The sequence below is a fragment of the Papilio polytes genome, unplaced genomic scaffold (assembly GCF_000836215.1).
Source record: "Papilio polytes unplaced genomic scaffold, Ppol_1.0 DF821322.1, whole genome shotgun sequence".
Lineage (NCBI taxonomy): Eukaryota > Metazoa > Arthropoda > Insecta > Lepidoptera > Papilionidae > Papilio > Papilio polytes.
In genome coordinates, this window is record NW_013527882.1 from 234,713 (window position 1) to 247,184 (window position 12,472).

The 12,472-nt window shown below is 35.2% G+C and overlaps 4 protein-coding genes across 4 annotated transcripts; 3 read left to right on the forward strand and 1 right to left on the reverse strand.

Annotated features, from left to right (window-relative positions):
- Positions 1 to 3,561: 3,561 nt before the first annotated feature.
- On the forward strand, positions 3,562 to 4,407 carry LOC106109044 (uncharacterized oxidoreductase YxbG-like). The gene has a single exon (XM_013290439.1). The coding sequence runs from the start codon at positions 3,587 to 3,589 to the stop codon at positions 4,343 to 4,345; it is 759 nt and encodes a 252-aa protein (XP_013145893.1). The 5' UTR covers positions 3,562 to 3,586; the 3' UTR covers positions 4,346 to 4,407.
- A 2,528-nt stretch (positions 4,408 to 6,935) lies between these two features.
- LOC106109041 (uncharacterized oxidoreductase TM_0325-like) lies at positions 6,936 to 7,946 on the forward strand. The gene has a single exon (XM_013290436.1). The coding sequence runs from the start codon at positions 7,155 to 7,157 to the stop codon at positions 7,908 to 7,910; it is 756 nt and encodes a 251-aa protein (XP_013145890.1). The 5' UTR covers positions 6,936 to 7,154; the 3' UTR covers positions 7,911 to 7,946.
- Positions 7,947 to 8,724: 778 nt separating this feature from the next.
- LOC106109038 (uncharacterized oxidoreductase TM_0325-like) lies at positions 8,725 to 9,581 on the forward strand. The gene has a single exon (XM_013290432.1). It carries the CDS (start codon positions 8,798 to 8,800, stop codon positions 9,548 to 9,550), a length of 753 nt encoding a protein of 250 aa, XP_013145886.1. The 5' UTR covers positions 8,725 to 8,797; the 3' UTR covers positions 9,551 to 9,581.
- A 1,494-nt stretch (positions 9,582 to 11,075) lies between these two features.
- Positions 11,076 to 12,011, reverse strand: LOC106109039 (17-beta-hydroxysteroid dehydrogenase 14-like). Its single transcript, XM_013290433.1, has one exon. It carries the CDS (start codon positions 11,966 to 11,968, stop codon positions 11,210 to 11,212), a length of 759 nt encoding a protein of 252 aa, XP_013145887.1. The 5' UTR covers positions 11,969 to 12,011; the 3' UTR covers positions 11,076 to 11,209.
- Between the last annotated feature and the right edge of the window lie 461 nt (positions 12,012 to 12,472).

Below are 12,472 nucleotides of genomic sequence, written 5' to 3' on the forward strand. Positions count from 1 at the left end.
TTTCGACCGTTCTGAAATTACTAGTAGTTACTTTCATAGAACATCGCCCGTCCTCGCTGACCTTTCGTAGGACCTAAAAGGAAAGTATCCGAATGCTTCTGGTGTCCAGAAAATTGTCTATTTTTATGTCACTTTTAATATCTAGTTAATAATAATGATAAGAGCTGATCAACTAATAATCTTCCTAATGTTAAATACGTTTAGATGGATGGAGGTTTGTTAAAGTTAACCTTAACAGCTAAACGGATTTCAATGAGATTTGACATAGAAGTATTTTATACATAGCTGTCACCCGCCCCGCCTGCATAGTATAAAATAAAACATAAGTTAGTAACTAAGGTGTTCTAGACTCCAAGTCTGGAAAATTTTATTGAGATCAGTTCAGCTTTTTAAGCTACAAACTCTAACATCGATTCATAGATCCATCTAAACCGTCGCATTTATAATATTAGTAAGATTAAGTCAATCTACAATATGCTGTTTTTATATAAATAAGTATTGTAGTTTTCTGTTATGCAGTGAGCAATATCTAATACAAAGCTAGACGTAGGAGGACGGCACTCCACTAAGCGTTCGAGTTTCAGTTTGACTGGCTTCCAAATGAGAAAAGTTCCCGACGAAATGTCGACGAGTCAATATTAACTATACACCTACAATTTTAACTCATCGCCTACTCTAAAACACATTCATTCTATTTCAAACCTTATTACTAACGGAATAAGGTATCCAAGATTAGATTGTTTTAATTTTCAAATGACGTTGATAGTTGGTTTTTTCATGCCGCTTACCGATAAAGTTTTTTCTAATAAGGTTGGTTTAACTGCATTCATTTTGTTTTGTTAAGGTAATGAAAAATTATTTTTTCAGTAAATGGTGCAGTTATTGAGTATATTTTTTCTATTATTAGCTACATTTCGAAAAACTTTAATTAAATCGTGATTTGTGACGTCATAAGTCATGATGTTTTAATAGTAGTTATGTTTTGTTGAAAATTGAAAAGTGGACCGTTATGAAAGCTGAGATTTTAGAACAAAGATAACGCCTTAATCAAGTAAAGACCATAACGTCGCAAGTAAAGGCCGGCGCAGATTAAATTTATGCCCCCCCTAAAATAATTAATTCCCTTTAACTTCATTAAGAAACCCGCATAGGTGTAATTACAATGAGCCAAGGAATCTTAATTGTCGAATTGAGCTCGTGACACACGGCTCCCAAGCTTCGACAGCACAAACCCAGCGAACAGCAAACAAACCTTAAAGGAAAATTAAATACAGCCCACAGACAAATAAGTGCATCATAACGCATAAAAAGAATTGTTCTTCGGACTGAAAAAGTCTAATTTTAGCGTAGTCCATCCCATATATATGTGTTTAGTCATGCGCAGAAGTGCTAAAAACTTGCATAATACATTTCTAAGACAATATTGTTTATCATGACGAAAAGCTTGATTCATGTCTGTTTCAACAAAATAATTTTTATGTTGCAATTACAATGATTTGCAGATACATTTTAACATGTTTTTCGATCTTAGCGTCCGTATGTCCTTACATCCGCGTGTTATTCATGATCATAATGGAATGAATGTGTGTCGGTCAGGGGGCACGGGGGGCACCGGGGGCACGGGAGCACTGACAGGCGACGCAACAATAAGATATAATGCTTCTATTGTGGCCGCGTCTCAAGACAAAGCCGTGATCCGCGGCCGGCCATTCAATACCCAGAACGGAATTAAACTCTAAATGCGCTACTTCCTAATATGTGCTAGATTAATATTGTGAGTAAGGATTTGTAAAGTACAAGCCAGCTTCTAACGCTGATGTAATACGAAACTTCTAAAGACTACTACACACCTTTAGATTTAATTAACAGTTACTGTACAGTTAACACTCACGTGTGTAGGCAATATTATAACTGTCGGTTGTATTCTCAGTCTATCCTACACGCACCAGTTTTAACTGTTCTGTGCTCAAAACTGACGGTCTTTAGCCAGCTTTGGGTTCTAATACATATTTAATATAAAACCGCATTGTACTAAAAAGCTAGGCATATTAAAAAGACAAGCTGTTGCTCGCGACTTTACCGGCGTGAAATAAAAAAGATATAACCTATGTTACTCAGTAATAACATAGCTTTTTAATGGTGCAAGAATTTTTGTAATTGCTCCATTAGTTTTTGAGTTATTTCAATACATACAAAAATCCAAAAATACAAACCTTTCCTCTTATAATGTTATAGTATATGTTTAGTTTTGTTTAATTATTTTTTCGAACCTACCGCCGTTAACATAAGTTAAAAATAAAGTGATCTGTGAAGACGTGTGAGTTTAGTGTATTAATTGTATATCCCTAAGATAGCTAGTTTTTTAATTGTAGATATATATTTTAGATATATATACATACATAGTTAAATTTTAGAAACAGAATATTTCCTTCGACATGTTTTTAAATGCTGGTTTAGTTTAAAGCGGCATTACTCTAACGTTCAACTATTAGGTGTTTTTGTCGTCGGTACAAGGAAATACCAGTGCACTCCTAAATAACTCAAAGTGTCAGGGACGCTGAATTTATCGGAGGAGCGGCGTAAGAGTAGAAATTACGCTGAATAATCGATCTTTATACCCGACGGACGAGCACAGTGAAATAAAAAGGAAATAAAAACCTCAAATTCATTGACTTGTGTTTTCAACAATAAAAATATGAGTTTTCTCATATCTTATTCGCTTTTTACTAATAAAGTAGATGCAAATTTTAAGCTTTCATTATCTAAGTGCTTTAATATTCTCCAAAATTGTAAAAAAAAAAGAGATTGATGCCCAGTATTTATATACAAAGTTAAAGCAAAGCCTTTTATAGAAATAAAAGCAACTGAAAGTTGCATAAGAATTGTGTCATTACTGTGTAAAACAGCAATACAATCATATTTACATCCTCACGGAAACAATAACCATCATCACTATGCCCTTATCCATACGGAGGGTCGGCACAGTATGTGCTACTGTTCCATACATCTCTATCAACCGTCATATCTAAATTCCCTTTTTCAGCATATCTCCATCCCATGTGTGAAAACACAATCCATCCATACTATCTTCGGTGTTCCTCTACCTTTATAGCCATTACTGAAATGTTAACAAAACTAGTGTAAATACCATCGATAGATCTAATACGTCTTGCTTCAACACTCACCTGGAAAACTACACGCACGTTCATTTGTTTAATATAGTTAGTAACTTAGTATTGACATTATAACGAAAGGAAAAGCAAATAGAAATTGCTGGATCAAGCCAAGACCCACAAAGGGCTGCATATCGATAGAAGAAGAAATAACTTAGTATATTTTTCAGAAACACAGAACGAAACCGTGGTCAAAAGTTAATTATTTATTGATAAATAAACATTGAAACGTCACTATTCAATATTGTGAAACATTCTTATCGCTATTATTGGTAAATATTTATCAGAATGATAACTGATTTTTGTTCAGCACGTCATACGTTTCCGTAAATGTTAGTATAAATATTAACGCATTAACAGAGAGCACCACAGTATACTTGTTAAGACGGAGCTGACAATTTCAAGAGTTAAACATGGCTTTCAACAACAAAGTGGTAATAATAACTGGGTCCAGCTCCGGTATCGGAGCCGCCACCGCTATCACCTTTGCTAAAGAGGGCGCTAGTGTCGTCATAGTGGGACGCAATGAAGAGAAGATGAAAAATGTAAGCAACAAATGTGAAAGTTTCGGTAAGAAGCCATTGGTAGTTAAAGCAGACGTTTCAAATGACGCTGACGCTAAGAGAATAATAGATGAAACTATAAATAAATTTGGTAAATTAGATATTCTAGTTAACAACGCGGGTATTTCTGAAGAAAATGATATCACAGGTGATGATTTTATGACAAGTTTCGATCGCATTATGAACGTCAATTTAAGATCGGTTGTTTATCTGACGCATCTGGCGATACCGCATCTGATCAAAACAAAAGGAAACATCATCAATATATCAAGCGTAGCTGGACTTTCAATTCTTGGTACTTCTGCTTTTCTATCATACTGTACATCGAAGGCTGGACTCAATCATTTCTCACGCGGAGTCGCGCTGAAATTAGCTGAACATGGCGTCCGTGTGAACATCGTGAGCCCGGGACCGGTGCGTACCGATATTCTCGAAAATCCAGCCATTACAAATTTCAACTGGGATCACTTCGAAGCGAACACAGCCCTAAAAAGAGTGAGTGATCCAGAAGAGATCGCTGATCTGATTCTGTTCTTGGCCAGCGATAAGGCGAGAGGCATCACTGGGTCTAATTTCGTTTCAGATAACGGGCTTTTAGTGAAAAACTAAAGTGAATAGTAAATACAATTGTTTTCCTGTGGTTCACTTAATATTTGCATATTAGAATTTAATATTGGATAATTATAATAAATGACTGATCGTGAGATTTCATTTTATTTGCACAAAATCACATATACGCCGTTTATTATTTAAAACATTCTAATCTTACTTCTTACTATCTTACTAATATTAAAAATGTGAAAGTTTAGATGAACGGATGGATGGATGGATATTTATTAGCGTTTGTAGCCTAAACGGGTGAACGGATCTCCATGAAATTTGGCACAGGTTTAGAACATAATCTAGAAGAACACATAAGCTACTTTTTATCCCAGGAATAGTTACGGTTCCCGTGGGATTCATTAATTTAGTTTTTTAATGTTTACTCGATCATTCTGCAACGGTTCAACATATCTTATTGAAATTTGGCACATATATAAAACAAAGTCTGGAGTACACATGGGATAAGCTTCATCCTCAAGAAATGTCCGGTTCCCGAGGGATACTTAGCTATTTGTAATTTATATAGTTCGTATGTTTTCTAATACCACGCGGACGAAGTCGCGGGCAACTGCTCGTATAAGCTAATATTATAAAGAAGAAATATTATATATCTGTTTATGTATTGAATTCCCGCAAAAACTACTGGGCTGATTATAAAAAATCTTTTACCATTAGAAAGGTAATTTGTCTTTGTGTAACATATACTAGCCCGTGAAATTAAAATTTCAAGCGGGTGAAGTCGCGAGCAACACCTAGTTTTTAATAAAATGTTCAGTATAAAGTAAACCTTTTTGATATTAATAAGTACATACAGACAATCTAACTAACTAGTCAAATATATGTGAATCTGTGGTCGAGTTAAAATATATTTTTATTTGACATCGGGCGAGCCACACAATACGTGAAACAGACGTTGAAAATACTAAAGCATAATACAGAAACATAATTTAAAACCAACATAATCATTCACAACATTTTTGTGTTAATTTTGTGAAGATGATTAAGAGGTTTTTAATTCGAAGCCATCAGAATGCCTCAAGAACGGTCAAGTGAACACAAAAAAAGTCTTAAAGTCCTATACAATAAAGTCGCTTTTCGTGGCATACGTTTGCTACGTTCTCCTTAACCTTGAAACTAATCAAAACTCTTCACAAACATGAAGATTATTTCCGATTGTTATACAGAGTATTTCTTATAAGACAGTTTAACAAATGTAAAAAAACATACAAAATATAGAAAATACCTTCTTTCTTATTTGAACTTTATATTATCGAAGATTTATGTATTTTTTATGAATTAAATCTATAAATTATAAAAAATGAAAGCCGTTTTGTAAAATAAAAACTTATTTTAACTACATATGAACAAAGTTCTGGTGTAAAGGTAAATTGTTGATAAATATAAAATAAAAACTCATTACTAAATAAATTATCCGTCATCAGACGGAATATCAATTACATTTATTACTTTAGTACCCACTTATCACGGTTATTAACAATAGAATGACGTGCAAAAAAACGCGAAACATGCGCAGACCTTGCCTTAAGTTTATTTATGTATCAATAAATATTACTACAATATAAACTTTAAGTCACAAAGGTGATGATTGCAATAATTAGGGCCTGTCCCACTACTGGCTGATAGAGGCTCAGATAGCGATAAAAGTGACGTCACTGTCAGAAAGAATACCAAAATCCGTTACTTCCATCACAAACGTTGAATTGTTATCTGACTATTAACAAGAATTGTGGGCCCTTAATGTGATAATAAAAGGCTCCAGTTTCGGTATCGGTGTCAGTACTAGCGTTTGCTAAAGAGGGCGCCAGTGTCGAAATTAAGACACAATAAAAAGAATTTAAAAACTTTAAGCTACAAATTTAATATTTTTTTTTCACTAATTCCGTCTTTAAAACATGTCAGCGATAATTAAGTTTTAATAAAACAAAGTTTGCAAGGATGCAGACTCAAAAGCAATAGTTTCGACAATGTAACGGTAACCATGGCCCAGATCTGATAGTGATCGAAGTCAATCCTCGCCATCTGGGTCAATATCGTCAACATAATAGAACGCGATATACAAAAAAATGTGTAAAAAACGGGTTGTCTTCCTCCTTATCCTACTCCCATAAGGTCGGCGCAACAGGTTGTTGTCCTCCACATAACTCTATCATACGTCATCTCAGTCATCACTCCCTTCTTGATCGTGTCACCTTTCACGCAATCAATCTTTTTACGTCTACTTCTACCGGTGTACACTTCCACACTCATAACTAACGTTCTCCTTGTAACATGAGAGTCATCCCTCCTCATAAAACGCCCATGTATTTTAAACGAGTGAAAAACAGAATTGTTTGCTACACTTGACGTCCTCTGGTTGCAAAGTTCAAAAAGCCATGACACGTTAAAAATCGATTTTACTACTAAGCTACATAGTTCAGAAATAAAACGTTTGTAATGCTATTTTGTACTTTGGTACGCATTATCTTATTAACAAACTTATCAGAATGACGGTAAAATATTGCGCAATACGCGCCTATGTTCACTTTAAAGCCTGCTACAGACGCTCAGTTATAACAGTTTTTACAGAATAGTCGAACTGATCAGATATAATTGTATGTAGACAATTTTTAACAATCAATTGAATTATTCAGTTAAAGTTTTGCCTACACGCACATTTTTAATTATTTGTACAGTTCAGTGAAATTTGTCAACAGTGAGTGTGAAGGTAGCTTAATTATTATATGATATTTATTTATCAGAAGATATAATAACAGTATAAAATTTAGGCACAGGCGAAGATAACAATAGTTAAAAAATGAGTTTCGACAATAAAGTGGTAATAGTGACAGGTTCCAGCTCCGGTATCGGTGCGACCGCTGCCCTTGCTTTTGCTAAAGAGGGCGCTAATGTCGTCATAGTGGGACGCAATGAAGAGAAGATGAAAAACGTAAGCAATAAATGTGAAAGTTTCGGGAAGAAACCATTGGTAATTAAAGCGGATGTTTCAAAAGATGATGAGGCAAAGAAAATAATAGATGAAACAATAAATCAATTTGGAAAACTGGATATATTAGTGAATAATGCTGGTCTATTCGTACCTAATGATATTACTAAAGACAATTTCATGGAAGGTTACGATCACGTAATGAATGTAAATTTACGAGCCCAAGTTTACATAACCCATTTGGCGATACCACATTTAATTAAAACCAAAGGGAATATTGTAAACATATCTAGTATAGCTGGAACTTCAACCTCAACTGCTTCGAGTATATTATCTTATGCTGTATCTAAAGCTGGACTCAATCATTTCTCTCGAGGAGTAGCTCTGAAACTGGCGGAGTACGGTGTGCGTGTGAACACGATCAGTCCGGGACCAACGCGCACTGATATACTGGATAATTCTTCAGCTCCTATCACTTGGGACAACTTCTTAGATATGAACCCTTTGAAACGAGTCAGTGATCCTGAAGAGATCGCGGATTTGATCCTGTTCTTAGCGAGCGAGAAAGCTAGAGGTATCACTGGATCTGAATATATTTCTGATAACGGTTCTTTACTTGTAAGATGATATGTCTTGTTAGGGAAAAAAATGTTCAATTGTTATTTGTTGTTTAATTTGGAAAAATTAGAATATTTAAAATGCCCCATATTGTTGTTTTATTTAACACTTAAAATACTTTTTAAGATTAGATTAGTTTCATCAATACTGCTGACTTCTAAAGCAGTTTCTAGAACACTAATTACATTTAATACACCACTACATTTTATTATCTCAACAATAAATAGTTTCGTGATAGTATATTTGCTATCGATGTTGCAAAAATTTGAATGTGACGTCACGTCACGTCGAGTCGCAATTGCCCGTTTGTGTCTTAACATGAGTTGCACGAATCGTCAGATTTGCCAGATGTCAAAATACCACATGGAAGACAGGCGGGAAGTAAAAGTAATTCTGCATAACTTTTGATGAAATTCCTCCTATTTTCTTATAAGGTAATGATAATAAAGGGAAGGTGATTTAACGTTGTGTCGGACACATTAGGCAGGGGAAATATCCACTTTCTGTTTGTCCCCTCCTCCGTCGATTAATGGTTGGGAACAAATTTGCAATTGCGGAAGTCTATAGGCAGCTTGCTTCGCTATTTCTGCGAAACCAGATGGCCGCTTGCTTGTTTGGCACAATAGAAATTGACTTAGACCTAAAATCATTAATCTTCCGCATATGTAGAACATGGATACAATAAATTATTATCATATACTTGTGAATAAAACATTAACACGTCTGTCACACTACTTAGTACTTTGGAACACGCTTATCGCATCTTTAACAAAATTATCAGAATGACAAGCAAAAAGTCGCAGAAATGCAGCCATTTGGAGTATATATTTTTGTGTCAACAGATATTATCTCAGTATAAAATTTATGCAGCAAGTTGCAGTTTATAATTGTCAAAAATGAATTTCGAAAACAAAGTGGTAATAGTGACTGGGTCCAGCTCCGGTATCGGAGCTGCTGCCGCCATCTCGTTTGCTAAAGAGGGCGCTAGTGTCGTCATAGTGGGACGTAACGAAGAAAAGATGAAAAACGTAAGCAATAAATGTGAAAGTTTCGGCAAGAAACCATTGGTAATTAAAGCGGATGTTTCAAAAGATGATGAGGCAAAGAAAATAATAGATGAAACAATAAATCAATTTGGAAAACTGGATATATTAGTGAACAACGCTGGTATATATTTGCCCAATAATATTACAAGCGACAATTTTATGGACGATTACGACCGCGTAATGAACATAAATTTACGTGCTCAAGTTTACTTGACGCATTTAGCGATACCACATCTCATTAAAACCAAAGGGAATATCGTTAACGTATCTAGTATAGCTGGAACTTACACCAATGGTGCTCCAAATTTTGTTTCCTATTACGTATCCAAGGCTGGACTGAATCATTTCTCTCGTGGAGTTGCACTAAAACTAGCGGAGCACGGCGTCCGTGTGAACATCATTAGCCCGGGACCGGTACACACTGATATCTTGGAGAATTCATCGGTTCCCCTAACTTGGGACAAATTAGAGGCAACTACTCCTATGAATAGAGTTAGTCAGCCTGAAGAGATCGCAGATATGGTCCTCTTCCTGGCAAGTGACAAAGCGAGAGGCATCACTGGATCTGAATTTGTTTCAGATAACGGTGCATTATTGCGATAAATGTGTGATAATAATTGCTGCAATAACCCTGCGATGTCGTTTTATTTAACACCTTCTAAGATTTCCTTTTTTGTGATACTGAGACGTAATTATTTATGTATCGATACAGTAGTTTTGTAACAGTAAAAGGTTATACTACTTATTTCAGATTTCTATATAGTTGGACGACTCCTTAGGCCGCTAGACAGAAAGGGGCACCAAAGGTCTGCGAATTAACGTCCTACAAGACGTGTACAACCTAGAACTCTGCCCCAGGACACTAGTAGCACGCAAACCGGACTTTAAATCCAGTCATAGTTCAAACTCTTCAATTATTTTTCAACTGGCATTGAGACGTTAGCTCGAAACAAGTTTTGATGCAAGTCATCACAGCAAAATAACACAATAAAAATTCAGTACTGTGACCTTGACAGTGGTTATGTATTCGTAAACCGGTTGGTAAAACCTGATTGTTATCTTGAAATAAATACCCAAAAATACTTATAAAATAAATTTGTTGATCTTACACATATCTTATGAAAAAGCAACTTTATTTTCTCAAAACAAATCCTATCTTTATCTAAACTTTTGTACTCATACTTCATTCTAATGTTATACATGCGAAAATTAAGATGGATGGATGTTTGTTAGAGTTTGTAGCCTAAACGGCTGAACGGATATCGATGAAATTTGGCATAGATGTCGAGGATAGCCTGGAAGAACACATAAGCTACTTGCATTTGTTTTTTTTAATCCACGCGGATGTAATCGCCGGCTAAAGCTAGTAATGTATTATAGTAAAATGTAAACACACACTTCTTTATTATGTAGGATGTCAGCAATTACAGCATATTTATTAATAATTTTAATTTTATTAAAATATCTACACTTACGACACGCAACATATTTTCACGCTATTTATTTTAAGGGGTGAATAATTTGGAATCAAATGTCATACGAGAAAGAAACAAAAACTACAGGCGAATAGTAGCAAAGAAGCAAGATTGCCATAGTAACGGTAATTGTTAGCCAATAGCAAAGACCTTCGATGTTATTTAAGTATTTAAATTTCGACATTTCCAATTGGAAATGTAAATAGTAAAATATTATTTTTATATTGTTACGCGGATGAAGCTACACGGGAACTGCTAGTAATCTACTAATGATACCATTATCAAAGCATATCGATATGGCCAATGAGGCATTAGAGCCAATATTTGACAACTATCGGACAACTGTTTAGTCTCGCTTTGATTCCTATGAGCTTGTATGGAGGTGCGTACACTTCACTATCTTTAGTTGTGCAACTAAACTGTTAAATGGGCAGCATAACAATCGACAATCGCACAAGCGTAGTGTGATAGTTTAGTTAAAACGCGCGCATACTCTTATCTGTACATTATTTCGATTCGAAGAAACATAAAACTATTCAACAATAACGTTGCAAAATAGATTAAGAATGTAATTAACAATCTCTTACGATAAATTGATATCAAATTATTGGAAAAATGTCTGGTTTTAATAGTGTACTAAATAAAACAAAAGGTGATAGTACATTTTTAATTGTAATTTATTAAACCTAAATGTTATATTCTTCATTGATTTTGCTGTGATTTAGATTTAAAAATATATGTCGTATAAATAGCGTAAAAGAAAACTCCTGTAGAATATACTTGTTCCCTATTGTTTCAATAAAAGCCCGTTATCTGAAACGAAATCAGACCCAGTGATGCCTCTCGCCTTGTCACTGGCCAAGAACAAAATCAGATCAGCGATCTCTTCTGGCTCACTGTATCTCTTTAGCGGTGTGGTCGCTTTAAAATGATCCCAATTGAAATTTGGAATGGACAGATTATCTAGAATGTCAGTACGCACTGGCCCAGGGCTGATGATGTTCACACGGACTCCGTGCTCGGCTAATTTTAAGGCTACTCCACGCGAGAAATGATTGAGTCCAGCCTTTGATGTACAGTATGAAACCAGGGCTGCAGTACCAGTAGTAGAAGTTCCAGCTATACTTGATATATTGACAATGTTGCCTTTTGTTTTGATCAGATGCGGTATCGCCAGATGGGTGATGTACACCGCCGCGCGTAAGTTTATGTTCATTACGCGATCGAAACTTTCCATAAAATCATCACTTGTTATCTCGGTCTGTTCTGCCATACCTGCGTTGTTAACTAGGATGTCTAATTTCCCAAATGTCTTTATAGTTTCATCTATTATTCTCTTAGCGTCAGCGTCATTTGAAACATCCGCTTTAACGACCAATGGCTTTTTGCCTAAACTTTCACATTTAGTGCTTACATTTTTCATCTTCTCTTCATTGCGTCCCACTATGACTACACTTGCACCTTCTTTAGCAAACGCGAGGGCAGTGCCCGCCCCGATACCGGAGCTGGACCCTGTCACTATAACCACTTTGTTATCGAAACTCATTCTGTCCCGCGATGCGTTCCTATCAGCTTTGATATTAATACTGAAGTTGTATCTGGCCAGACTACTATTATAAATAGCCAATTAATTGCGTCATGTGTAAGACCAAATGTTGGCTCGTCATCGTCTATAGTTTACTGTATTAGAAGCTACTTTTGTATTATTAGTTTCGAGTTTAAAATACAGATATTACGCTGTGACATACTTAGTAATTTTATTTTGATTTATTATTCCTCTCAGATTGTAGTTAGTTGTCTACTTATGTTTGGTAGAGGATAGATTTAAAATATTACGTTTACACATGATCTTTTCGATAGTAATGATTTATTACATTGTTGGACATTTTACATATTTAAATGTCGTCGCATTCAGCTGTTTTTCATTTTTAAAAAAATAAAAAAAAAATAAAAATACTTTTATTGTTGTCATAAAAACAGTTTCTTATGAGCTAAATAAAAAAAAAAAAAAAGTTAAATCGACAACAATGGGCTGCAGGCTCAGCGTGGA